General features: G+C 37.5%; 3 protein-coding genes across 3 annotated transcripts; all 3 read left to right on the forward strand.

Annotated features, from left to right (window-relative positions):
- Positions 1-2,990: 2,990 nt before the first annotated feature.
- Positions 2,991-4,492, forward strand: LOC114465643 (dispanin subfamily A member 2b-like). Its single transcript, XM_028450794.1, has 2 exons — positions 2,991-3,235; positions 4,020-4,492. The coding sequence occupies exons 1-2, from the start codon at positions 3,041-3,043 to the stop codon at positions 4,203-4,205; spliced, it is 381 nt and encodes a 126-aa protein (XP_028306595.1). The 5' UTR covers positions 2,991-3,040; the 3' UTR covers positions 4,206-4,492.
- A 5,251-nt stretch (positions 4,493-9,743) lies between these two features.
- LOC114464308 (catalase-like) lies at positions 9,744-22,742 on the forward strand. Its single transcript, XM_028448344.1, has 10 exons — positions 9,744-9,749; positions 10,478-10,649; positions 11,571-11,681; positions 15,449-15,579; positions 15,699-15,803; positions 17,315-17,325; positions 18,660-18,774; positions 18,881-19,072; positions 19,991-20,129; positions 22,635-22,742. Exons 1-10 carry the CDS (start codon positions 9,744-9,746, stop codon positions 22,664-22,666), a joined length of 1,014 nt encoding a protein of 337 aa, XP_028304145.1. The 3' UTR covers positions 22,667-22,742.
- Positions 22,743-24,656: 1,914 nt separating this feature from the next.
- On the forward strand, positions 24,657-26,836 carry LOC114465645 (dispanin subfamily A member 2b-like). Its single transcript, XM_028450795.1, has 2 exons — positions 24,657-24,930; positions 26,506-26,836. Exons 1-2 carry the CDS (start codon positions 24,736-24,738, stop codon positions 26,665-26,667), a joined length of 357 nt encoding a protein of 118 aa, XP_028306596.1. The 5' UTR covers positions 24,657-24,735; the 3' UTR covers positions 26,668-26,836.
- Positions 26,837-27,063: the final 227 nt, after the last annotated feature.

A 27,063-nucleotide genomic window follows, 5' to 3' on the forward strand; every position in this document is an offset into this window, starting at 1 on the left:
AAATACACAGAAAATGAATAAAAAAATACACAAAAAGACATCAAACAATGACATAAAACCCTCAAATATTCAATGCCTTGCTTTTGTTCGCCACGTTTTACTGATTGCCTTTTGGTAAATTGTTTGCTAACATTAGTTTTATGTTCTTAGTGTTGAGAGCTGCAAGTTTTAGTTGTGAATGGTGGGCAGTACCATATGTAACAATAACCATGGGAATCCATAGCTATCATTACAGCTTATTTTGCATTTCAGCTGATGTTTGTTTACTTGTATTTTAAGATTATTTACGATGGAAAATGTGTCAAAACCTTTTGATATTTGGTTTTTGTAGTTAATGCAAACCATCTATGGAGGTGTTTTGATTCACATCTGAGTGTGACAATTGATTTTTCTAATGTACATGTTAATGTTTTAGAGTAAATCTGTATGTTCATTGCCTCTGAATAAACATGTAATCAAAGCCTTTCAATAACTTGAATTTTTCTGCAAGAACATTCGGTGGTGCAGCTTCCTTGTGGTTTTCCTGTTTTCATGTTAGGCCAATGTTGTGGTTACAGCAAACTGCAATGGACTTTTAATGCATTTGATTCTGTTAGAGTTCTGACATACTAATATAGAGAGAGACAGAGAGATATACATGCAGAAAGAAATGTATAAGTTTTCATCTAACATTATTATTTTAATCAGAAGATGGTTTTACATTTAGAAATCAAACTATCAGTTATTATAGTTAGTTAAAGATGACATTTACCGTTGATTTAAAGCAATACAAATTATGTTTAAGATTTGATTGATTTAATATTTATCATTTAGGGGTCTATTGTCTATTTGATTTATTAGAAATACAGTGGGGCAAAAAAGTATTTAGTCAGCCACCAATTGTGCAAATACTCCCATTTAGATGAGAGGCCTGTAATTTTCATCATAGATAAACCTCAACTATGAGAGACAAAATGAGAAGAAAACAAATCCAGAAAATCACATTGTAGGATTTTTAATGAATTTATTTGCAAATTATGGTGGAAAATATGTATTTGGTCAATAACAAAAGTTCACCTCAATACTTTGTAATGTACCTTTTGTTGACAATGACTGAGGTCAAATGTTTTCTGTCTTCACAAGTTTTTCACACATTGTTGCTGGTAGTTTGGTCCATTCCCCCATGCAGATCTCCTCTAGAGCAGTGATGTTTTGGGGCTGTCGCTGGGCAACATGGACTTTCAAGACTGGCTGGGCCACTCCAGGATCTTGAAATGCTGCTGGTATCATTGTTGTGCTGAAAGACCCAGCCACGTTTCATCTTCAATGCCCTTGCTGATGGAAGGAGGTTTTCACTCAAAATCTCACGATACATGGCCCCATTCATTCTTTCTTCCTTTACATGGATCAGTTGACCTGGTCTCTTTGCAGAGAAACAGCCCCAAAGCATGATGTTACCACCCCCATGCTTTACAGTAGTTATGACGGTCTTTCTCCTCCAAACATGACGAGTTGAGTTTTTACCAAAAAGTTCTATTTTGGTTTCATCTGACCATATGACATTCACCCAATCCTCTTCTGGATCATCCAAATGCTCTCTAGCAAACTTCAGACGGGCCTGGACATGTACTGGTTTAAGCAGAAGGACACGTCTGGTACTGCAGGATTTGAGTCCCTGGTGGCGTAGTGTGTTACTGACGGTAACATTTGTTACTTTGGTCCCAGCTCTCTGCAGGTCATTCACTAGGTCCCCCCGTGTGGTTCTGGGATTCTTGTGATCATTTTAACCCCACGGGGTGAGATCTTGCATGGAGCCCCAGATGGAGGGAGATTATCAGTGTCTTGTATGTCTTCCATTTTCTAATAATTACTCCCGCAGTTGATTTCTTCGCACCAGGCTGCTTACCTATTGCAGAGTCAGTCTTCCCAGCCTGGTGCAGGTCTACTATTTAGTTTCTGGTGTCCTTTGACAGCTCTTTGGTCTTGGCCATAGTAGAGTTTGGAGTGTGACTGAGGTTGTGGACAGGTGTGTTTTATACTGATAACCAGTTCAAACAGGTTCCATTAATACAGGTAACAAGTGGAGGACAGAGGAGCCTCTTAAAGAAGAAGTTACAGGTCTGTGAGAGACAGAAATCATGTTTGTTTGTAAGTGACCAGATACTTATTTTACCGAGGGATTTACCAATAAATTCATTAAAAATCCTACAATGTGATTTTCTGGATTTTTTTTCCTCAATTTGTTTCTGATAGTTGAGGTTTACCTACTTTATGAAAATTTGTTATTTATTGCGTATTAAGTTTAGTATTTAAAATAGATTTATTCTTATTTGGATTTTGTGCATTTTGCTCTAACTGTCTTCTTTTAGTGTAAATCTTACTGTCTGATGATAAAAGTTGCACATAAGAGTGACCAAAATCGGACAGAAAAAGTGTTAAAAAGGGTTCAAAGTGTCAATATTGGCTTAAAAGAGTAGGAACAATTAGTTAAAACAGGCAAATAATGGGCATGACAAATGGTGAATGTGGTTAATTTGGCAAAAATAAGTATGTGACATTAGGTGGAAAAGTGGTGGAAAGGGTTTATACAGTAAGTGTTGGAAATGTGCAGGAAAGGAATTGAAATTTGATGGAGAAATGGGAGTAATGCAGCAAAAATGCATTAAAAGAAGCAAAAATATGGCAAGAAAAAGTGAAGAAAATAGGTTAAAAACAATAAAAAGGCTAAAAATAAGCAAAATTAACTCAAATTGTTCCGAAAAGATTCTTATTTTCTTAAAGGCATCTGGAGACCCCCTCCCAGTGTCTCACGACCCCAAGGTTGAGAACCACCACTCTATAGAATGATCATGAGTTCTGATTAAGTGCGAAAATCAAAAAGTGTATCAGCCTTAAACGCTTTCATTAGAAGCAGATGAAGTTATTTTACTTCCTGTTGGGTTGTTCTAACCACAAGAAAAACCCACCCACTTCACTATAAAAGGGTAACCCCCCCCCTGCAGAAGTCTTGAGACATCTTTCACCTGCTGATACCCTCCAAAGCACAGCTGAATTCAAAGCGATGAATCCTCCAATGAACCCCAACGCTCCTTCTTATCCACTGATGCCTGCTGGTGGTAACCAACCTGTGGTTCAGCACACAACTGTGACCATCCACACTGACCCTCCCAAAGACTACATCATCTGGTCCTTGTTTTCCTTTTTCTATGGCAACGTTTGCTGCCTTGGACTCATGGCTTTGATCTTCTCTGTCAAGGTAAGTTTAAGTTGTGTTTTTAAGTTATTCTTACTTATAAATAAATATAATTCCTTTTACTCAAAAATTATTAGTTAAAGTTAGTCAAAAAAACAACTTGACATAATTAAGTTAGTTGAACTTTTTCTATAACTTTGAGTATAAACTACTTTATCTGTTTATTTACTTTGAATGTTCGGGTTTACAGCGAAAATAAGGATTTCAGAATTTAAATGTGCTTGAATTCCAGAGGTGGTAAAAGTACTACTCATCAGTACTCAAGTAGTCTTTATGTTGTGGCGTCATTTTCAAAGATCTTAAAAGTAATGAGCTCATTTAATTATTTTTTTTAAAGTACAAAGAGTAAAAAAAAGTAAAAAGTCACCAAAAAAATAAATACTCAAATAAAAGTACAGATACCAGAAAAAACTACTGAAGTACACTCTAACAAAATATTTGTACTTTGTTGAATTCTAACATTGAACTAAAATTTAACACACACAAGAAAAACTTTTGAGTCTGGACACCAGGGTTGGGACTAATTGTAATTGTGTAATTGATAGTTAATTAAAATTATGGCGTAATTGTAATTTTAAAAAACCGTTGCTGTCGAAATCGTAATTGTCATGAAACTTTTATAAGAATTGTGATTTAATTGTAATTGTACAAAATGCCGGTCACTGTAATTGTAATTGAACATGCAGGACCTGCAGGCAAAAAAAAAATCTCATTAATATTATCAAATTAATAATAATAATAATAATGACGTTCATGTTTGAATCCCATGTGTTTTGGTTGTTCCCAGGCCAGGGACAGGAAGGTGGTTGGAGACCTGGATGGAGCTCGAATTCATGGCTCCACAGCTCGCATATACAACATCATCTCTACAGTCCTGATTTCTCTCTTCATATTTTCATCCATCATTGCAGTAATTGTCATTTCTGTACAAGCATCACGTGCCGTGAATTATTATTATAGAGGTTATGGATAATTCACACATATCAGGAGTTGTTTTTTTTTCTTCTTTTTTAAGCTGGACTTTTTGTTTTGTTTTGACATCCTTGGGAAAAATATCATTCATAAAAGAATGTAAAAGATGTAAAAATGTCACATTTAAATCAGGCTTCAGGAGACTTCCAGCATTCATTCAAACAATTTAATAAACACGACTCCAGATTCTTGCGTGCGTGCTGCGCAGAATAAACTTGTTTGAAAAAAAAAAGTGTGACTTTATTCAAATAGATTTTTTTCCTCAATAAATATAACACATACTATATACCCTTTTGTTTTTTGCAAATTATATTTATTGGAAGATATCAGTTGACAATATACGGTCATGCATTACAGTTTTCTAGCTTTTTTTTCTTCTTTTAAATATACACAAATGAAAAACTGAAAAACAAAACAATAACAATAAACAATAATTAACACAGATTGTATCCAACAACATTCACCGTCCCATCCTGGATCAAATGGAGATCAGGACGAGCATTTCCTTGAAGTTTGAAATAAAAAGTTGCCATTTACAAAAGAACCTATCAGTACACCCTCTCATACAGAAGGAGGGTTAAGGGATTTCCACTGAAGGAGGAAGTGGCATTTGGCAATTAAGGAAGTAGTTTCATTTCTCTTTGGGCCAAATCTGGTTGTGTTGGTTTAACAGGAGAGCCAAAGATAGCAATAAATGGACAGGGTTGTAAATAATCTCACATTATGGTGGACATTATATGAAAATAACTGGACCAATGGAGAAAAACATATGACTCAAATGACGTACATTGTGAGTTTGAGCAACAGTCACATTTGTCCTCTACCTCTGGGATGATTTTACACAAGTTTAATTTGGAAAAACAAGCCCTGTGTATCACCTTAAACTGGATAAGTACCAGCCATGCTCAAGATGAGACCGTACCTGACAGTGACGTGCCTTCAGGGTAGGCAAGGTAGGCAGTGCCTACCCAAGGGTGAATTGATATTTTGATTATTTAATTATAATTTTTATTTTTTTTTTTAAATTATCATATAATTATAAATTATTTATTTTTCCATTTCCAATAGCCTACAGTACCTATTAGTTTGAAAGTGTCCGCATTTTGTGCGTTTCATAGCCCAAATGACTAAACAGCGCTATTTCCTGGAACAGCTGCAGTCTTTTTTTCTTTTTTTTTCGCTCCGCTGTAAGGCAGAGGGAGGCCACGCCCCCTCCCAAAGGCACGTTGCTCTTCTGCCTCCATTCTCATTGCGTGATTTTACGTGTTTGCGCATGCGCAGTCGGGTCCCCAAGATGCCAACCATTTACGTGTAAAGGCAGTGTAGAGAGCTGCCTTTAGACGTAACCGCGCTATGCTAAATGCTATACGTAAGTTCACAGTACATTAGTGAATTGATAACATGTGACTGCTGCTGCTACGTTCTCTAGCTAGTGGGCGGGATAACGCTACAGTCAGGATGACAGCACTAGAGATGATAGAGAAACTTTGTTTTGAGGAAAAACGACAGCTTTTAAAAGATGAGAGACTAACACCTGAGTTACCAGACCTTCAGCTAAGGTAAGGTCAGAACATGTTTCATACTTTTCACAGTGAATGGAACAAAAGGAAGGATTGACTTTGTGGATGCTCCTCACTGAGGATGTTCTAAGTTGTTGTCATTTTCAAATCATATGGTGATGACAAACTAGCAAAACTATTGAAAGTACTATCTGAATACTGTCACGGCAAATTTGCGGTTGACCTCATTTGGAGACATGATTTATTGCTCTGGTTGAATGATGGAGTCCAGGCGAGGCATTGATGATTTTATAAAAAAGGTTTATTATAAAACTAAATAAAAAGGAGTACAAAGATGGACAAAATTAGTGACCGCCCCGGGCGGACGTCCGATGATCGAGTGGCACAGTTCTAACTCATCGCGTATATTCCCCCTCAGTCCCCCTCCCTCCTCCCCCCAGGAGATAAAGAGGACAGGGTGGAGGTGAAAGAAGAGGGTGAAAAGAGACAGTTTCTTCTTTAGGTCAAAACAACCAGTTCTCTGGTATCTCCTGGTTGTCGTGAGTGTTGGAGGTGTGTGCGTGTATGGTGTTTGTGTGTATGAATGGATGTGTATTGGGTGTGTATGTGTGACTATGTGAGTGTGTGTAGGCATGTGAGTGTGTCATGCCTCTGTGTCTGAGGGATAAGATGTGTTTTGGGAAGCTGACCTCGAGAAGAGAGCAGAAAACATGAGACAGCTGAAATGAAAAGTCTCAACTTAAAGCCTTAAAAAGAATAAGGTCTATGAGTAAATATGTTAATAAACATAACTAACAATTTTGCCCTGACAATACATATCAAGGACACAATGTATATCTTTGTTACGCCATGATGAGAAAACAGAATCCATAAGCGAGGGAAAAAAACAGGCGAGTACTACACAATGGACCCAGAGGAGATGCCACAAGAAATGTGAAATATTTCCTGAACTGAAACCAAATATTTAAGATATTGAGCACAACAGGACTTTTAACGTATTTTGAGACCTTGACTGGAAGAGAGGAGAGCAGACAGAGAAGATGCATTAGAACAAGATTGATTTTCTAGTTTGCACCAAATTAAATATAGACAATCAAATCAAAAACGTATTATGAATGTCTGTTGCCCAATAATAAAATTCAAAGTTTGGTAAGGCAAGTCCATCATTAAACTTGCATCTTTGCAATAGTGATCTCCAGACCCCAAATATAAGAACCAAACATTTTATCCAAAGTGTCAGAGAAATGTTTTGGTAAAAACAAAGTTTGATTGGAACAGATAAAGAAATGTTGGTTGGATGTTCATTTTAAGAACGTTAATCTTTCCAATCAAGGAGAGACACAAACTATTTGATTTCTGCAAATCAGATTTTACTTGGTCTATAAGTGAAGTAAAGATCAGAAAAAGTATGAGTCACTTGAATCCCAGAATACTTGAAACCAAAGGCAAGTCAACTTGTTGGAGTAGTGAACCAGCTGGGATTTAGCTTGTATACCGAAAATGAACTAAACTTATCCAAAATGGACAAGACACCTAAAAGACAGGAAACAGGATCCGTTACATACAGCAACAAATCGTCAGCGTACTGTCACGGTAAATTTGTGGTTGACCTCATTTGGAGACATGATTTATGGTCTTGTTGAATTATGATGTGCAGTCAAAGCATGATGATTTTATAAAAAAGGATTTATTATAAAATAAATGAAAAAGAGTAAAAAAAAAAGCTTCCATTCTGTAGGGAGAAAAGGGGACCAGCAACTCCCGGGAAAGTTCCACAGCTTAAGCTTTATACAGATAGAGAAAAAGTTCCACCCTGAGAGGAAAAGGAGGGGGTCAGATGCCCAACAGTGGAGACGTTGGAGAATGATGAAGAGGAGGATGTATTGAGGAAGGTTGGCGCCACTGATATTTGCCTTGATAGTGTGTGTGCGTGTGTATCTGCATGTGAGTTTGAGTTTGGTCTTGAAGGTTCAGATGTAGCTTATCTGTGTGTGTATGTGAAAGAATGTGAGTTTTTGGTATGAGGCCTTCAGCAGAGACTGTGTGTTGCTGGCACTGTGGATACAATACAATCTGTATGCTAATCTAACATGACTCAGCAAAGAAGCAATGTCTCTGTTCAAAAGCACAACGATATAATGCATAAACTTAAAAACTTCATCATTATTATCAATGGCATGAATCATCAAAAATCAAACTCTATTACCACCTAGATAAGCAAAAATCATCATTTACATCAAGGACATCACTTGTGTTCATTGACTGAGTTCGTGGCCCCGTTGGTAACTGGGGTCACCAATAGCCAGAAGAATAATGGAACCATGGTTAGAATCACCGCACTTTATTGGCGGCATCATGAGTGAAGAACCTTGAGTGTTTTCCTCAATCACAGCAGAAGGGCTTGTGACTGTATCATCTTGCAGCCAGGTGTGAGGTTGTCCATCCTCATAGCTATAAGCCTTCTATGGGTGTGGCTTATAAACAAAGCAAAGGAAGAACAAAAATCCCACGTCGGCGGGGTGGGAACCTGAGATCTGTATAAGGATTAGGGGTGAGTATTGGCAAGGATGTTGCAATATGATACGTATCACGATACGATATTATCATGATATTCTACCCAGTTATTATCAAAATTAAATGTTAAAAAATCAAGTAACTGTATATGTTCATCAGAAGATATTGATAATTCAGAAGACAAATTGAGTCAAAACTATTTGCTTCAAAACATCCTATTTATTATTTATTATTAGTGTTTTTGCACATTTTCACTGAAAAAAAAAAAGCAGTTTTACACACTGCCATCATGAAATAAAATCAACAAGTTTCCATTGCAACACATTGAAAGCATTGTAACAACTGTAAATGAGAACATAAAAAATCCCCTGGGTTACTGACAATGCACAAAAATAAGTAAAAATGTACAATTGTGTCAGTTTAAACACTGGTCTGAACAGATCATATGAAAATAAAATGCCTTTGCATACATATTGCATATCTCCACATGTTTGTTTGTTTGTTTCTAGCTAATTTTACAACTTAATTCCAGCTCCTATTGTTTGTTTTGAGTCGTTCCGTTTGTCTTCTCCGATACCAAACCATAACCATCACGCTAACGTAAGCACGTAGCCAATTGTTGTATGACACGTCACGACATAGTGTTCATGGGAAATGTAGGATTAGTACAACCAGCTGTGTTGCCAGATATACATTACTTTTTAAAATCTAAACACACACAAAAACCCTGAAAACAGACCTATCTGGCAACAATGACACTCTGCAGCCGATTCAAACAGACACAGTGGTATTTGTTTCGTTCTTCACCAGCCAAAATAGCTAGTAACGCTACAATGTTACAAGCATGTAAACTTTGCACTGTTGTGATCCTCCTCTTTTATTTTTGGCAGGCTAATCAGCTGGCTGCTGCTGTGCTGACCTGGCCTCGTTAGTAGCCCTGCAGTATAGGGCTCGATCAGCACACTTGCAGGAGGAAGTCTTCAGAGGAAGTCTTGATGAGCAGTCTGGAGAGAGCTGTCCAGCCTGTGCTACGTGGTGACCTTCACTTTTGTTTTGTTCTCGGTGTGGTGGTAAGGTAAGACGAGGTACCTCTTACATTTTTCACACCTAGGAATTTTTATGTCTAGAAACACTAGATAAGTGGTTGGTGCCACCTCATGTACATTTTGGCCTCTTCTTTAGTTAGTTAGTCAGGATTTTTGTTTGTTCCTTTTCACGTTGCAGTAGTAGAGTTTGACAGGGCCTGATTTGTTTCATTTATTCGGCACAAACCTCCCAGCCCTCACCTTCCCCACCCGGGAAGTGTTAAAAGCTGAACCGTCTTTGCTCTATTTGACCGTCTGTTGCTGTCCGGGTGCCTTTTGAGCACTCGGAGCAAAACACCCGCCAAAGTAAAATTGCACAAAACGATATACAGCACTACTGTGAAGTAGTTCGCAGTTTCAGAAAGGTTGGTGACATCTGATCTAGATGCACATTTTTACATGCTTTTGCTGTTTCTCACCATGAAGGTGCAGTCCGGAACTTTCAGATCCCTCCCTCCCCCTCTCTACTGCTCTCTTGCCCTGTCTCCAAAGTCCCTCCCTCAGAGGAGCGAACAAGCTAACATTAGCCCAACGGCAACGTCACAGTAATGACATGCACTGTTAAAAGCATATTACTACAGCGCTTCTCTCTCAATGTGCACACACCAATCTATCAGCAGCAGTAGCGTAACAACACAGTGTCACTCACAGCAGCCCACACGGAGGCTGCAGTGAGAGCAGCGTGCAAAACAAACACATGCGCTACAGAGTTTTAGTGTTACAATTACAAAGCAAACATAATGTAAATCGGGCAGCAGTAATTACCTTTCAAGCAGAAAAGTTAATTCCATCTTCTACTCCTCCAGACCATACACTGTAAAAAAATACACCGCTCCAGTCACTACTTTTGCTGTGTTTTGGCCACGGCGGAAAGGGGCGGCGGCTGTGAGCAACAGCTGTCAGACAGTCCATCAAACACAATCCTGGCTCTGATTGGTTCTTTTTACTCGGTCGCTGTGCATTCTGCCAAAGACTGCAGGAGCAGCAGAGGGGGCGGGGCTCAATGAGTCGGTTTTTTTCACACAAACTACTAGTTTCATGTAAGGCTGAGCACTTCACAGATGTAAACAAAAACAGAGCATTTGAATTCAGACACAGGAGACAAATCTACCTTTTATTATTATTATTGTTTTATTAAATGCTGTGTTTTTCAGAAACCAGATAAGCTCACCACTGGGGCCGGGCATCCTGTAGGAGACAAGCTAAACCTGCAGACTGCAGGGCTACGAGGGCCCTTGCTGGTCCAAGATGTGGTCTTTACCGATGAAATGGCTCATTTCGACCGAGAACGGATCCCGGAGAGAGTCGTTCACGCCAAGGGAGCAGGTGACATTTTAGCAACAATAAAGTTTAGTAAATTTAACATCTTTAAACTTCAAGGCCACACTTTGATTAAATTTAAAACCAATGTGCAGCGTGAAGAGTTAATCAAAGTCAAATCTGTTTGTTGCTCTTCAATCATTATTCTATTAAAGTGTCTCAGCACTAAATGAAAAGCTTTATTTTCAAAAAAATGTTTTCTTTTATTTAAGTGTTTACTTTAAACTTTGTCCATGTGAGTTTTTACAAGTGAGTTTTATTAAACTTAGCAACAAGCCTGAGTAATTCCAGCAAGTTAATTCAGATTATATTGAAATAATATATGATCGTTTCATTCATTCAGACACTTTTTTCAGGAAATTTCAAACTGAAAGTCAACTGATCACTCATAACGACGCATGAAAGATATCAATAGATGCCTCTGAGGAGGACTGGCAGTTGGCAGTTGAAACATGTCAGGAGATCAAAGTCAGTTTCCTGAAAAAAGTTGTCTGAATAAATGAAACCTTAACAAGCCTGAGGTTTTGTGAAGGGTTTTTTCTTCTTCTGTTCATCAAAATGTAAATTTGCCAGGAGACAAATTACTGGTGATGCTTGCCTGAGGCCAAGCAATTAAATAAATGAAAGGTGACTTAGATAAAGAAGCACAATTATAATGTTTTTAATAAAATACATTCAAGCAAACACTTGATAATGCAAAGTAGACAGAAAAAAAAAATCCTAACTCTGTTTTAGTCAAATTCATGAAAAAGAGTTGAAGAAAATGTTGTTTCAGGAATTAGCTTAAAAAACAAAGCTAATCTCTGCCAGCTTTGCAGATCCAGGTCATAGAATGCTCACATGCAGAAAAAACTTTTCCACTCTGCAGTGTTTCTTCAGTTGGTCTGAACGTTAAGCTAACACGTTGCCTTTCCTCTAAAAACACAGGAGCCTTTGGCTACTTCGAGGTCACTCATGACATCACTCGCTATTCCAAGGCCAGTGTGTTTGAGCACGTTGGCAAGACGACACCTGTCGCTGTGCGCTTCTCTACAGTGGGTAAGAATGTCCCACATTTAATAACCTGGAGTAAAAAATTTTTATTTAAAGCCCAGATTATTCTTTGCTTTTGGGATTGATTCTAATCTTTTTTCCTGAATTATATACTGTACAGTAGTCCCTTGTTTATCACGGGGGTAACGTTCTAAAAATAACCCGCAATAGGTGGAATCCGCTGTCAGTTGTCAGCTCTATTTTTTACAATTATTATACATGTTTTAAGGCTGTAAAACCCCTCACCACACACTCTATACACTTTTCACAGACATGAATGAACATTTCTCTCTTGTTTAAACACTATCAAAGTTTCAAACATACAGCACTTCAGAGTCACACTGCTAGTGATCAGACATTGATGCCGAACACATTCAGAGTCTTTGTTGATGATGACGTCATGTCAACACGGACACCAGTCTGTTCACCCATTCAATCATGGAATAGAAGCTGTGTGTGACCACCTAGAGCTGTATGACCTGTATTATAACCAGAACCAGACTAGGAAGGATTAGGTGTGGAGGAGAATCAGCGAGGAGGTGGTAGTAGCAGGTAAAAGTTCTCTCTGTAGTTTTCATCTTTGAAAGTCGGCACTGAGCTAGGATAGCATCAACTGCTAATCAAACCGGCTTTTTTCACTGGTGGTTTATGTTTATAAGAGGAGAAAAAAAGAGCGCAGCTCCTCGCTTCAGCAGGCTCACCGAGTTGGATGTGTCGCTGGTGGTTGAACGCAGCATTAGCCAATCAGGACGCAGAAAACAATGCGCGTTCATATCCTAGAGGATCTCGCACTGTGCAATAAAATAGTTACGAGTAGAAATCTGTCCAATAGTGCTGTGGCTAAATTTAAAGAGGCCATTCCTGCTGCCTTAAACTCAGTGCACCATCCAATAAATAACTATGACATTAATTATAACCCCTCTCAACTGGATTTGCTTGTCGATAGCTCTGCTAGTCTACTAAAATCCACCTTGGACTCAATTGCCCCATTGAGGGAAAAAACTATTAAACGTCAGAGGAAAGCTCCGTGGTTTAGCTCTGAAACTCACACACTCAAACAAACAACCCGTAAATTAGAGAGAATGTGGCGCTCCAATAAAACAGAGGAGTCACGAATACTCTGGCAAGAAAGCCATCGTAAATACATGACAGCCTTACGACATAGTCGATCTACATACTACTCCTCACTAATTGAAGAAAATAAAAATAATCCGAGGTACCTTTTCAGCACTGTAGCTAGGCTAACACAAAGTCAGAGCTCTATTGAGCCCATGATTCCTCTAGCCCTCAGCTGTGAGGACTTTATGACATTTTTTAACGATAAAATTCATAAGATTAGAGATAAAATTAGCCACTCCCTGCCTTCACCTGGGCCTGCTGTACCATTAAATGTAAATAGGCCTAACCTAAACTGTTTCACACATATAGGACTTCAGGAACTTAACTCTATTATTTCATCCTCCAAACCATCGACCTGCCTTTCAGATCCGATCCCAACTAAGCTGTTTAAAGAAATTATTCCCCTAGTCTGCCCATCTTTGTTGGAGACAATAAATATATCCCTATCAATAGGCTACGTGCCACAGTCCTTTAAAGTAGCTGTAATCAAACCCCTTCTCAAAAAACCTACTCTTGATTCTAGCACTTTAGCAAACTACAGGCCTATATCTAATCTTCCTTTTATTTCAAAGATTCTTGAGAAAGTTGTGGCAGCTCAGCTCTGTGAATTTCTTCAAAACAACAGCCTGTTCGAGGACTTCCAGTCAGGTTTTAGAGCTCAACACAGCACAGAGACTGCTTTAGTTAAAGTAACTAATGATCTACTCTGGGCTTCAGATGAAGGACGACTCTCAGTGCTGGTTTTATTAGATCTTAGTGCAGCTTTTGACACTATAGATCACTATATTCTACTAGAGAGATTAGAGAAATTACTTGGAATCACAGGGACTGCCCTAAACTGGTTTAAGTCCTACCTATCTGATAGGTACCAGTTTGTACACGTGAATAATAAGTCTTCTGTGTACACTAAAGTAAGCTACGGGGTTCCTCAGGGCTCTGTGCTAGGTCCAATCCTCTTCTGTATCTATATGATCCCCCTTGGTAATGTTATGAGAAAATACTCTGTTAACTTCCACTGCTATGCTGATGATACCCAACTGTATGTATCAATGAAGCCAGGTGAGACAAATCAGCTATCTAAACTTGAGGCCTGTCTAAAGGACATTAGGGCCTGGATGGACCAAAATTTTCTTCTTCTCAACTCAGACAAGACTGAGGTCATTGTACTGGGCCCACGACACCTTAGAGAAACCTATGCTAGCCTAACTGCCCTAGATGGCATTACTCTGGCACAAAGCACAACTGTTAGAAACCTTGGGGTTCTATTTGATCAGGATTTATCCTTCAACTCTCACATAAAACAAACTTCAAGAACTGCCTTCTTTCATCTCCGTAACATTGCTAAAATCAGATCTATCCTGTCTCAGGGCGACGCCGAAAAACTAGTCCATGCTTTTGTTACCTCTAGACTGGATTATTGTAATTCTCTTTTAGCAGGCTGCCCGAGCAAGTCGCTTAAGACACTTCAGCTGGTTCAAAATGCTGCAGCACGTGTACTGACTAAAACTAGGAGAAGAGATCACATTACTCCTGTATTAGCCTCTCTGCATTGGCTTCCCATAAAATATAGAATAGAATTCAAGATTCTTCTTCTCACTTATAAAGCCCTAAATGGACAGGCACCAGTCTATCTCAAGGAGCTTGTAGTGCCATACAATCCCCCCAGAACACTACGCTCTCAAAATGCTGGACTACTCGTTGTTCCATTCGTCTCTAAAAGTAGTATAGGAGGAAGAGCTTTCAGTTATCAGGCCCCACTTCTCTGGAACCATCTACCAACCACGGTTCGGGGGGCAGGCACCCTCTCTACCTTTAAGGTTAGGCTCAAAACATTCCTCTTTGGTAAAGCTTTTAGTTAGGAACCAGCTCATAGCTCATAATTAAGATGCAATAGGCATAGACTGCCGGGGGGGGGGGGGGGGTCTGGCATGCTCGGTTGGAGAGAGGTTGGAGAGGGCGTTAAGAGAGAGGTCATTTAGGGTCCCATTCCTCTCTCAAACACTCCCTCTATGTCTGCTTCTTCCCTTGTGTGTTTGCTCCTGTACTCCTTCTTGCTTTTGTCTTGCAGGTCCGTGGGATCCTCAGTGTGGAGTTACAGAGTCTCAACAACTCTGTCTCCACCCTTTCCTCTGCACACACCCAACACAGCATAACGTGGATGGCTGTTCATCATAGGAATGGGATCCACACAAGGTTCCTGCTGCTTAACAGAAGGTTTTCCTTGCCGCCATGATGAATTCATGTTGAGTGTGGGATACATATGTATGTGTATATACGTATATATGCATATGTGTGTATCCATAAAATGAAGAGTCCGTCCTTAAGACTGCTCTACTGTAAAGTGTCTTGAGATACCATTGGTTATGATTTGGCGCTATACAAATAAAGATTGATTGATTGATTGATTGATTGATCATATGCTGTAAAAAAATCTGTGAAAGGTGAATTGCGATATAGCGAGAGACTATTGTATATACAACAAATAATTCAAATCTTGACATATTGGGAAATTTTGTCAAATGAATACTTCGCAAAAATGATGTAATGTGAGTTAGTGTTGTATTAAGTGTTAGGTGTGAAAGTATTCAGGTTTGAACAACATTTGACCCGCGGTGGGTGATGTTAGTTTGTGACTTTCTGCCTCTCGATCACAGCTGGAGAATCAGGCTCAGCCGACACCGTGCGAGACCCTCGTGGCTTTGCTGTCAAGTTTTACACTGAGGATGGAAACTGGGACCTGACTGGCAACAACACTCCCATCTTCTTTATTAGGGATGCCATCTTGGTGAGTTGCTGTGATACTGCAGGCTCAAATCAATGTGACACAGATATATTATACATTTTCTGGATTACGCGTGTGTGTTTTGTTCCTAAACTGTGTTGTTTTTGTCCCTGTGGTTTCAGTTCCCGTCCTTCATTCATTCCCAGAAGCGTAATCCACAAACCCACATGAAAGACCCCGACATGGTGTGGGACTTTTGGAGTCTGAGGCCTGAGAGCCTTCATCAGGTACCTGCTCATGAGTCCAATGTTGAGCTGTCACATCTATTGTTCACTTTCGCAAAACGACAGACACACGAACTGAGAGAAAAATACACAAGATCACTACAAAATACACAAAAATAACAGAAACGTACATAAGAGGCAACTAAACGCAAACAACGCCAAAAACACACACGCTGAAAGAGAATAATTTAAGTAATACCAACAACCAGTGACGTGCCATGACCACGAGGGTTGGGTAGGCACGTTGCAAATCGAGACCGCCACTGACAATTTCATATGTTTCTGCTGTCGTGTTAATTCAATTCAAATCAATTTTTTTGTATAAAGCAATTTCCAACAAAGTCATCTCAATGTGCTTATCAAAATATAAAATTCATAAGAAAGAAAAAACCGAACAAGCTCCACATGAACAAGTGTTTAGCCATCTAACAAAATCAACATCATAAACACCATTAAAGAAACATAAACAATTATTTAATATAGCCTCCATACTCTCCCAACAAGATATATCTCATGACATGGCTGCACATCTGTTGTTTGTAGGGATGTAACGATTAATCGTAAGGCAGTTAAAAATCAATTCATAGGTATCATGGTACACATCGATGCTCTGAAAATTGAATCGCAGTACTTTTTTTAAACAGCAGAGGGCACTATATATTGATTCCTTCTCTCGTCCATAAGTGTCGGCAGCGGGCGGCATCTCTTACTACTCTCTTTCTGGCCGCCTTCTACTCTTAAATATGTTCATAAATGATTTCTAACCCCTTTAGCACCAAAAGAATATCTGTGATATTACATGAATATCTGTAAAAGTCACGTTTTTCTATTAGCTCTGTCTGCTAGCATAGCATCTCTTCTTCACTGCACTTAGATGCATGCCAACCGACCACTGGGTTACCAGCGCCGTCTGCTGGTCCAAACTAATATCTGACGTAAAAACAGTTCAATTACTTTTATTTTTTTTTAAGTCCAATTGTCAAGGCACAAAATACATTTTCAGTTGCACATTTAAAAAGAAAATAACTATTATGCAGTTTTGCATTGTTTACTGTGGAACCAGAATTTTAATTAATAGGCTTCTTCTTCATTTGTATTATTTATTTATTTCATTCAAGATGTTTAGTTAGATAGCATTGTTTTGAATAGTTTATCAATGGATTCTTTTGATAATGAAAAATAAAAGGAAAATAGTACAGTATTTTCTAGTTTTATCCCCAAAAAATAAAGAAATATTTTTCAGTCATTTTTCCACAGTCTTATTTTGTAAAATAAATCGTGAGAGAATCGTATTGTGAATCGAATCGTATCGGGAGTTGAGTGAATCGTTACATCCCTAGTTGTTTGTGTTGGAAACATGGAGAAAATGACAACAACTCAGAACAGCCTCAGTGAGGAGCATCCACAAAGTCAATCCTTTTGTTCCATTCACAGTGAAAAGTATGAAACATTTTCTGACCTTACCTTTGCTGAAGGTCTGGTAGCTCAGGTGTTAGTCTCCCATCTTTTAAAAGCTGTCGTTTTTCCATCATCTCTGGCGCTGTCATCCTACCTGTAGTGTTATCCCGCACACTAGAGAACGTAGCAGCAGCGGTCACATGGTATCAATTCACTAATGTACTGTGAACTTAAGTATAGTGTCAGGGCAAAATTGTTAGTTATGTTTATTAACATATTTACTCATAGACCTTATTCTTTTTAAGGCTTTAAGTTGAGACTTTTCATTTCTGCTGTCTCATGTTTTCTGCTCTCTTCTCGAGGTCAGCTTCCCAAAACACATCTTATCCCTCAGACACAGAGGCATGACGCACTCACATGCCTACACACACTCAAATAGTCACACATACACACCCAATACACATCCATTCAAACACACAAACACCATACACGCACAGAGGTCAAAACAACCAGAGAACTGGTTGTTTTGACCTAAAGAAGAAACTGTCTCTTTTCACCCTCTTCTTTCACCTCCACCCTGTCCTCTTTATCTCCTGGGGGGAGGAGGGAGGGGGACTGAGGGGGAATATACGTGATGAGTTAGAACTGTGCCACTCGATCATCGGACATCCGCCCGCGGCGGTCACTAATTTTGTCCATCTTTGTACTCCTTTTTATTTAGTTTTATAATAAACCTTTTTTATAAAATCATCAATGCCTCGCCTGGACTCCATCATTCAACCAGAGCAATAAATCATGTCTCAAAATGAGGTCAACCGCAAATTTGCCGTGACAATAGCATTTAGCATAGCACAGTTATGATGGTTGTCATCTTGGAGACCTGACTGCGCATGCGCAAACACGTAAAAACATGCTATGGGAACAGAGGCAGAGGAGCAACGTGCCTTTGGGAGGAGGCGTGGCCTCCCTCTGCCTTACAGCGGAGTGAAAAAAAAGACTGTGCAGCTGTTCCAGGAAATAACGCCCTTTAGTACTGCCTACCCTGACGGCACGTCACTGCCAACAACATACAAAAAATGACAACAAAATAAAAGCAAAATATACTGAATAATAAAAAGAACAAACAACAAAATACATAAAATGGCACCAAAAACACACAAAACAAAAAACGCAAAATGATGATAGAAATGATCTTGATTAGAACATGAACTAAAAATACAAGAGTCAGTCTTGTTCCCATATCAGGAGGGAGATGACCTTAAATGATTAAAACTATAGAAAAATAAATCTACTCAGTAGCCGCTAAATACTGTTTCATTCCACTTATTTACAAAATTAGATTAGCTATAGTTGATTTTTCGCAGAATTCTGAGTAAAAGGTTGTAGTTGGACAAAGGGGGAACTTGAGCCAAAAAAGTTTGAGAACCACTGGTTTTGTGTTTTATAAATGTCTCATTGTTCATTCAGTGACCGCGGCCTCCCCGATGGCTACCGCCACATGAATGGTTATGGATCACACACCTTCAAACTAGTCAATGCTGATGGAGAGCCAATCTACTGCAAGTTCCACTTCAAGGTTTGTGTTTTTAAAATGGAAACACAAATCATCCTTTCATGATGTGCGTTTTTCTGCTGTTGTTCTTTATTCCTGTTTTCTTTGTTTTTATTTGTTGTCGCCTTAGACTGATCAAGGAATAAAGAACATGTCTGTGGAAGAGGCAAACCGCATGGCTTCCGCTAATCCAGATTACGCCATCGGAGACCTGTACAACGCAATCGCTAATGACAACTTCCCTTCATGGACGTTTTACATCCAGGTCATGACCTTCGAGGAGGCGGAGAAGTTTCAGTTCAACCCCTTTGACCTCACCAAGGTATGCTCCTTTATATATACTGTTTATGATATATTGCGATGTATATCGTATCTTTTAGTATTGGGATATATTGTATCGTGACATGCAAATTGTGAATCATATTGTATCGTCAGATTCATGGTAATGCACACCCCTACCCATGTGTAATGTCAGAATTTTAAAACATTTTAATGACCATTCTGCTTATATATTATATCAATAATTAAAAATGTCACCTTTACAAGTACAAAATGGTATAAAATACAGTTCATTTCATTTTTTAAAACTTGCAAGAACAAATAAATGGTAACTAACTGTAATTCAAGGACCAGAGTCAAATTAATTACAAAAAATTTCTGCTTCTACAACAGATTCTGTTAAGTTCTTACATTATATACAAAAAATACTTCTTTAAAAGAGCCCAGTATGATTGAAAGTTATATCACAAAGCAGGCATACATTTAATTGAGTAAGATCTATGAGTAAATATACTTTATTAATTTTGCCACCACACTGTTCAAAATAGGGATCAGATACACACACTGCAGTAGTAGAAAATAAAGTAGGATAGATAATACTAATATTAATAATACAAATATGATAGAGATATGCGACATTAGGTGGGGAAAGTAATGTAAAGGGTTTATAAGTGCTGAAAATGTCTTGAAAGTGGAAAAAAATATACAGAAAAGGCATTGAAATTTGATGATGTAATGCAGAAAAAATGCACTTAAAGGAACAGAAAATGGAAGAAAAAGTGATGAAAAACAGTTTAAAATATGGCAAGTTTGGTGTTGTTGCAGAAAAAGGGGTAAAAATAAACAAAAACAGGCTCAAGTTGTTCTACTATTAGTTTCTTGAAGGCATCTGGCGTCCCCAAGGTTGAGAACCACTTGTAGAGGTCTGAATTCCCACCTCATTGTTTCCTTCCATCTCCAGGGTCGACTCTTCTCCTACCCAGACACACATCGTCACCGGCTTGGGGCCAACTACCTGCAACTCCCTGTCAACTGCCCCTACAGGGCCTGTGTGGCCAACTACCAGCGGGATGGCCCCATGTGCATGTTTGACAATCAAGGTAGGTCACAATCTGGGCGTAGTCACAAACGTCTATTATCATATTTGAACCTAATCCACATGGGGGCGCTGTGAGACTGTCTTTCACTTGGTGTGTAGGGAAGACGTCTAAAGAAGTCATCAGACCAACAATGGAATATAGGGTCAATGGGTTCATAAACATTTTAATCCATGTAGACATGTGATGTATTGTAAGCATTTTATAACTAATGTGAAACCAAGTCGTGTTTTAAACTTTTAAACCTTTGTTTAAACAGGGTCTTTAAGTTTTAGCCATCAGATGTCAGCCTTCAGACTGTAATCAAACCCAGAGCGAGTTCTCAAGGATTTAGAATGAATATTAACTAATATTATAAATTCTACATGTTTTATTAAAAAAGTTAGAGTTCAGCTCACACATTTTAAAATGAACCAGTTCAGTTTATTGTTCATAATTTTATTTATTTATTTTTATTTTTTGCCACATACAATACAGAGACTGAGAAAATTACAGAAAACAGTTTACCATAGACAAGTTTTACAAATCTTATACCAGTACATTATAATACAGAAACTGTATGTGATATAATTATAATGATGGCATCGTGCTTTTAAAGGTGGGAGGAGGAGACAATAACAAGTTAATAACAGACAAATATTTTGGGAAAGGAGCGATGTATAAATATATATTTACAGTATATGCAATTTTCAGTTGCCAAATACAATAATAGTTCTTGCCTGTTGTTAATTCTAATACAACACCTTCTTTACAGACTCATTTACAGTAATTTACTACATTTAGGGTTTTAATTTTGTGAATCTTTCCAACGAAGCATTGTTTGCTCGATTCCCTCTTGTTAAGTGGAGCTCCCAATTACTCTCACAGATCCAAGATGGACGATGAGCCGTCTGAGAACATCAGGGGCTTTGTTGTACAAACATTTATACATTCATTTTAAATTGCAATATTTTATAAAATTTTCAAAGTTAAGAAGGTTTAACCTCTGCAGCACTCCACAATGGTGTATTCTGACATGTCATTTTAATTATTAAAAAAATATATATATTTTTTTTTTCTATTTGTAAAAAAAAAAAAGATTTATTCATTTTAAACATTTCCATTTGTAATTTATCCCAAAAGACGAGCTGACATCATAAATGTGTCAAATCCAAATACACTTTAGTGTGTGTCATGATGTACTGTTTTTTTAGAACTCACTTTTTATTTTCTTTCACTTACACATTTTCATTAGCAGCTCCTCGTGTGATGGAGCCCACAAATCCAAGATGGACGATGAGCCGTCTGAGAACATCAGATATACATTCTTTTTAACTTTTTAAACTTTTTAAAAAGTTAAGAAGGTTTAACCTCTGCAACACTCCACAATGATGTGTTCTGACATGTCATTTTAATTATTCAAAAAAAGAATTACAATTTATTTTTTGTTTTTATTTGTAAAAAAAAAAAAAGTATTAATTTATTTCCATTTGTATTTCCTCCAAAAAGATGAGCTGAAATTATAAATGTGTCAAATCCAAATACACTTGTGTGTGTCATGATATTTCAGAGTGCTTGTAAACAGGACATTGGCACAGCACTGACTGTTTTTTTAGAACTCATTTTTTATTTTTGAAGTAGACAACTGGTACATTTTCTAATTTATTAGATTTTCTAAAATTCTTACAGCTGTATCCATATTGTGTTGTGATTGACCGATAGTAACAATCAGGTTTTAATAATGGCAGATCTGAACATATTTCAGCCACAAATACAATTACTTCAGCAAAGTGATGTTACTCATAAAGGCCGGATTAATCAAAGAAAAAGGGGGAAACAAGTATAAATAGATAATAAATAATTACTTAAAAACAAGAACCAGATATGTGGGATTGACAAGATTGGTTTTAAATGAGTGGATTAATATGTGGATGAGTTCAGATCATTTCATTGCACGATTATGGCGTCGGCAGATTTAAGTTTGGTTTTAGCCAATTAATTGTGATGTATTTAATTACTGCTGTTGTCATTATTTGTAAGAGATATTTTCTAGCTTTTCCATCAATGCCTGCTGGTGTTGGGCCAAGAATTACCACTCTACGATCTTTAACTAGGTTTTGATGGAATAAAATTTCAAAAAAGTCCATCACAAAATTTGTCTCAGTTTCGTACATGCCCAGATAATGTGAGTATGGTTGCCTGTGTGTGTGTGTGTGTGTGTGTGTGTGTGTGTGTGTGTGTGTGTGTGTGTGTGTGTGTGTGTGTGTGTGTGTGTGTGTGTGTGTGTGTGTGTGTGTGTGTGTGTGTGTGTGTGTGTGTGTGTGTGTGTGTGTGTGTGTGTGTGTGTGTGTGTGTGTGTGTGTGTGTGTGTGTGTGTGTGTGTGTGTGTGTGCCACAGTTTCTCCAATATTTATTTGAGTGCATTGATCCCATTTTAGCAGAACTGACTGTTTTGAATACATTTGTTATTCTTTGTCCTCAATCAGGATGAAAATGTTAATATTCTCAGTGTGGATCTTCTAATTGCAGGTTCGTACCTTCTTCATGGAGGTGCTGAATGAAGAGGAGCGACAAAGGCTCTGTCAGAACATGGCAGGCGCCCTGAAAGGAGCTCAGCTCTTCATTCAGAAACGAATGGTAGGTTTTAATCTTCACTACTATGACTACAGTGGGGTGGCAAAGGAACAAGGTTGTTGGCTGTTAACCAGTGCTTCAGTAGACACTTGTGGTCAGGATGAAGCTCACAGGGAACACAAGCAGTAGCAGGAAGTTGTGGGTTTGCACGCTAGTGGTTTTGTATTTTTTTATTTTTCTCAGTAAAGCTAAAGCATGATTCAATCAGAAAGCAGATAACCTTTGCCTTAATGGAACATTAAGACCCACGTCATCCAGCCTGATTGGAGGCGAGAGACAGGGAAAACAAACACACACATACATTTTTTAAATCGTTTTATTAATTGATTTGTTGATTATCGTCCCAGGCCTGTTTAAGTGCCTGACTATAAAGAAGCGGTATGAAGAAGAAAAAAAATAGCCACATTTCAACAGTTTGAGGAGGAACTGGCAGAAAGCCTGCAGACACAGCAACTGTTTCACTGTTACTGCTCAAACTCTTTTCAAGCATATTTAATAGGGATTTAACGATATCTAAATCTCACGGTTCGGTAAAATCATGGTATTTACCTCCCAGTACGATAATTATTGTGGTATTGTAGGAAAGCCCATGGTTTTATAGGAAGCTACACAGTTTACAGCAATGCTAACAATAACAAGAATGATGACCTTTAAAAATATGTCTGTTCACCATTTTGACAATGTATTTATTGCGATACTTTTACATTCATGACATTAGAAACTGAATACTGCCTATTAATAGATACAGATTCTTTAGATAAAGTGCAAAAATTCAAATTGAGTCAGAAACACTCTCAAAGGCAACACAACACATCAACAAGAGGCATCAGATACAATAAAAACAAAACAGGCCCCAGAACAGAGCCCTGGGCTACTCCACATGAAAGGTTGGACATATTAGACATAACATCGTTAATAGCAACAGTAAAGGTTCTTCCATCAATGCAAGCATAAACCACTGGAGAACAGTACCAGAAAACCCCATCTCAGATTTGAGTCGATCAACCAGTATACTGTGATCTACTGTATCAAAGGCAGCATCAGATCAAGTAAAACTAAAACTGTGTAACGACCAGAGTCAGCGGCCATCATCACGTCACTAGAAACTTTCAGAAGAGCAGTTTCAGTGGATTGGATTGATCTAAAACCAGATTGATATTTGTCATAAATATCATGCTGTTCCATGTATGAGGTTAGCTGCTTAGCAACCATTTTCTCCATGATTTTAGACATCAAGGGAAGCTTAGATATGGGCTGGTAGTTTATAGGCTCCCCCGGATCAAGATTGGGTTTTTTAAGAATGGGGTTTATTATCACATGTTTAAAGAAGCTGGGGACTGAGCCAGATAAAAGTGAGAGGTTTATTAATTTTACCACTCAAGGCCCAACAACATCAAAAACATTTAAAAGCAGAGAAGTACGAACAATGTCTACAGTTAATTTGGCAAAAATAAGTATGTGACATTTGGTGGAAAAATCGGTGGAAAGGGTTTATAAGCGCCGGAAATGTCTTGAAAGTGGAGAAAATGTGCAGGAAAGGAATTGAAATTTGATGGAGAAGTGGCAGAAATGGGAGTAATGCAGCAAAAATGCATTAAAAGGAGCAAAAATATGGCAAGAAAAAGTGAAGAAAATAGGTTAAAAACAAAAAAATGGCTAAAAATAAACAAAATGAACTCATTGTTTCAAAAATATTCTTGGTTTCTTAAAGACATCTGGAGACCCCCTCCCAGTGTCTCGCGACCCCAAGGTTGAGAACCCCCGCTCTATAGGATGATCATGAATTCTGATTGTGAAAATCGAAAAGTGTATCATCTTTAAATGCTTTCAGTAGAAGCAGATGAAGTGATTCTAGTTCTTGTTGGGTTGTTCTAACCACAAGAAAAACCCCAAAAACCCACCCACCTCACTATAAAAGGGTAACCCCCCCCCTGCAGAAGTCTTGAGACATCTTTCACCTGCTGATACCCTCCAAAGCACAGCTGAATTCAAAGCGATGAATCCTCCAATGAACCCCAACGCTCCTTCTTATCCACTGATGCCTGCTGGTGGTAACCAACCTGTGGTTCAGCACACAACTGTGACCATCCACACTGACCCTCCCAAAGACTACATCATCTGGTCCTTGATTTCCTTTTTCCATGGCAACTTTTGCTGCCTTGGACTCATGGCTTTGATCTTCTCTGTCAAGGTAAGTTTAAGTTGTGTTTTTAAGTTATTCTTACTTATAAATAAATATAATTCCTTTTACTCAAAAATTATTAGTTAAAGTTAGTCAAAAAAACAACTTGACATAACTAAGTTAGTTGATCTTTTTCCATAACTTTCAGTATAAACTACTTTATCTGTTTATTTACTTTGAATGTTCGGATTTACAGCGAAAATAAGGATTTCAGAATTTAAATGTGCTTGAATTCCAGAGGTGGTAAAAGTACTAGTCATCAGTACTCAAATAAAAGTATAGATACTTGAATAAAAAATGACTTTGGTAAAAGTATTTGATTCCTTACTTGAGTGAAAGTAAAAAGTAATATGCTAGTAAATGTACTTAATTAAAAAGCAATTTCCTCCTGGGTTCAATAAAGAAATTCTGATTCTGAATTAAAAAAAAAATGTCCCTTCAATGAAGTTATTTCAAATTCCATATTAAATCATTTTATTTTATCTTGTAGAATACTGATATATGGAAACACGTTAAATCTGTTACTTTTGAACACATGGAGAATTTAGGACTCATAATGAGTATAATTTGTAAATAAAATGTGTCAAGATTTAAAAAAAAAAAAAAAAAAAAAAAGTGCAAACGCTCAATTAAACCCAGAGCTTTGAATTGTTTTTTTTTTTCCCACAACTTGAAAATGTTAACCATGAAACTAAGACTAACAGAAAAAAGCTCAAACTACCAACATTTTGCGTCTTTTTATGTTGTGGCGTCATCTTCGTAGATCTTAAAAATAACAAGTTCATTTTAATTTTAATTTTGTTTTAAAGTACAGATATGTTTAATTCTAACATTAAACAAAAAATAAACAAACACAAGAAAAACATTTCAGTCTGTGGCCAGGCACAATTGTAATTGCGTAATTGATAATTATTTGCAATTATAGCATAAATGTAATTTAAAAAAAGCTATTGTAATTGAGTTCAGATAATTGACTTTGTAATTGTAATTGCCATGAAAGGTTTATAAGAATTGTCATTATATTATAATTTAATGCAAAACTGGGGTAACCATGTTACAGTTCTATGTACAGTTCTACACTTATGTAATTGATAGTTTTAAATATGTTTCATATCAAGCTTTCTTACATTTTACCATTTAAAAAAATTTATAAATTGGGTGAAAGGTGTACTGACACAAAAAAGGCTCAGACGCCCACACCAAATATATTAAAACCTATATTTTCATTGATTAGGAAGCATAACAAGGTAATCAATAGATAGTAAAAAAATTAGATATTTTTTAGTATATTTTACAGCTGAAGAGATGCTAACACGAGGAAGGTTACATTTTATTAGGTTATTTATTTCAGACTCAGTGATTGAGATGAATTGTAACTGAACTTTAGTAATGTAGAACATAATGGTATTTGACTTTCTGAGCATAAAAAATGATTGTGATTAGTTGTACAAAATGCCAGTCACTGTAATTGTAATTGAACATGCAGGACCTGCAGGCAAAAAAAAAATCTCATTATTATCAAATAAATAATAATAATAATAATAATGTTCATGTTTGAATTCCATGTGTTTTGGTTGTTCCCAGGCCAGGGACAAGAAGGTGGTTGGAGACCTGGATGGAGCTCGACGTCATGGCTCCACAGCTCGCATATTCAACATCATCTCTACAGTCCTGATTTCTCTCTTCATACTTTCATCCATCATTGCATTAATTGCCATTTCTGTACAAGCATCACATTATTATTGATAATTCACACATATCAAGAGTTGTGTTTTTTCTTTTCTTTTTTAAGCTGGACTTTTTGTTTTGTTTTGACATCCTTGGGAAAAACATCATTCATAAAAGAATGTAAGAGATGTAAAAATGTCACATTTAAATCAGGCTTCAGGAGACTTCCAGCATTCATTCAAACAATTTAATAAACACGACTCCAGATTCTTGCGTGCGTGCTGCGCAGAATAAACTTGTTTGAAAAAAAAAAAGTGTGACTTTATTCAAATAGATTTTTTCTCAATAAATATAACACATACTATATACCCTTTTGTTTTTTGCAAATTATATTTATTGGAAAATATCAGTTGACAATATACGGTCATGCATTACAGTTACAATAATTAACACAGATTAAATCCAACAACATTC

Source organism: Gouania willdenowi, chromosome 6 (genome assembly GCF_900634775.1).
Source record: "Gouania willdenowi chromosome 6, fGouWil2.1, whole genome shotgun sequence".
NCBI classification, from domain to species: Eukaryota; Metazoa; Chordata; class Actinopteri; order Blenniiformes; family Gobiesocidae; genus Gouania; species Gouania willdenowi.

Excerpts from the sequence above, each read along its gene's own strand:
- LOC114465643 (XM_028450794.1), top strand. The coding sequence starts at position 3,041 with ATGAATCCTCCAATGAACCCCAACGCTCCTTCTTATCCACTGATGCCT. Across the intron at positions 3,236-4,019 it reads CTTTGATCTTCTCTGTCAAG|GCCAGGGACAGGAAGGTGGT; the intron begins GTAAGTTTAAGT and ends GGTTGTTCCCAG.
- LOC114464308 (XM_028448344.1), top strand. Across the intron at positions 10,650-11,570 it reads CGTTCACGCCAAGGGAGCAG|GAGCCTTTGGCTACTTCGAG; the intron begins GTGACATTTTAG and ends CTAAAAACACAG. Across the intron at positions 18,775-18,880 it reads ACTGCAAGTTCCACTTCAAG|ACTGATCAAGGAATAAAGAA; the intron begins GTTTGTGTTTTT and ends TTGTCGCCTTAG.
- LOC114465645 (XM_028450795.1), top strand. The coding sequence starts at position 24,736 with ATGAATCCTCCAATGAACCCCAACGCTCCTTCTTATCCACTGATGCCT. Across the intron at positions 24,931-26,505 it reads CTTTGATCTTCTCTGTCAAG|GCCAGGGACAAGAAGGTGGT; the intron begins GTAAGTTTAAGT and ends GGTTGTTCCCAG.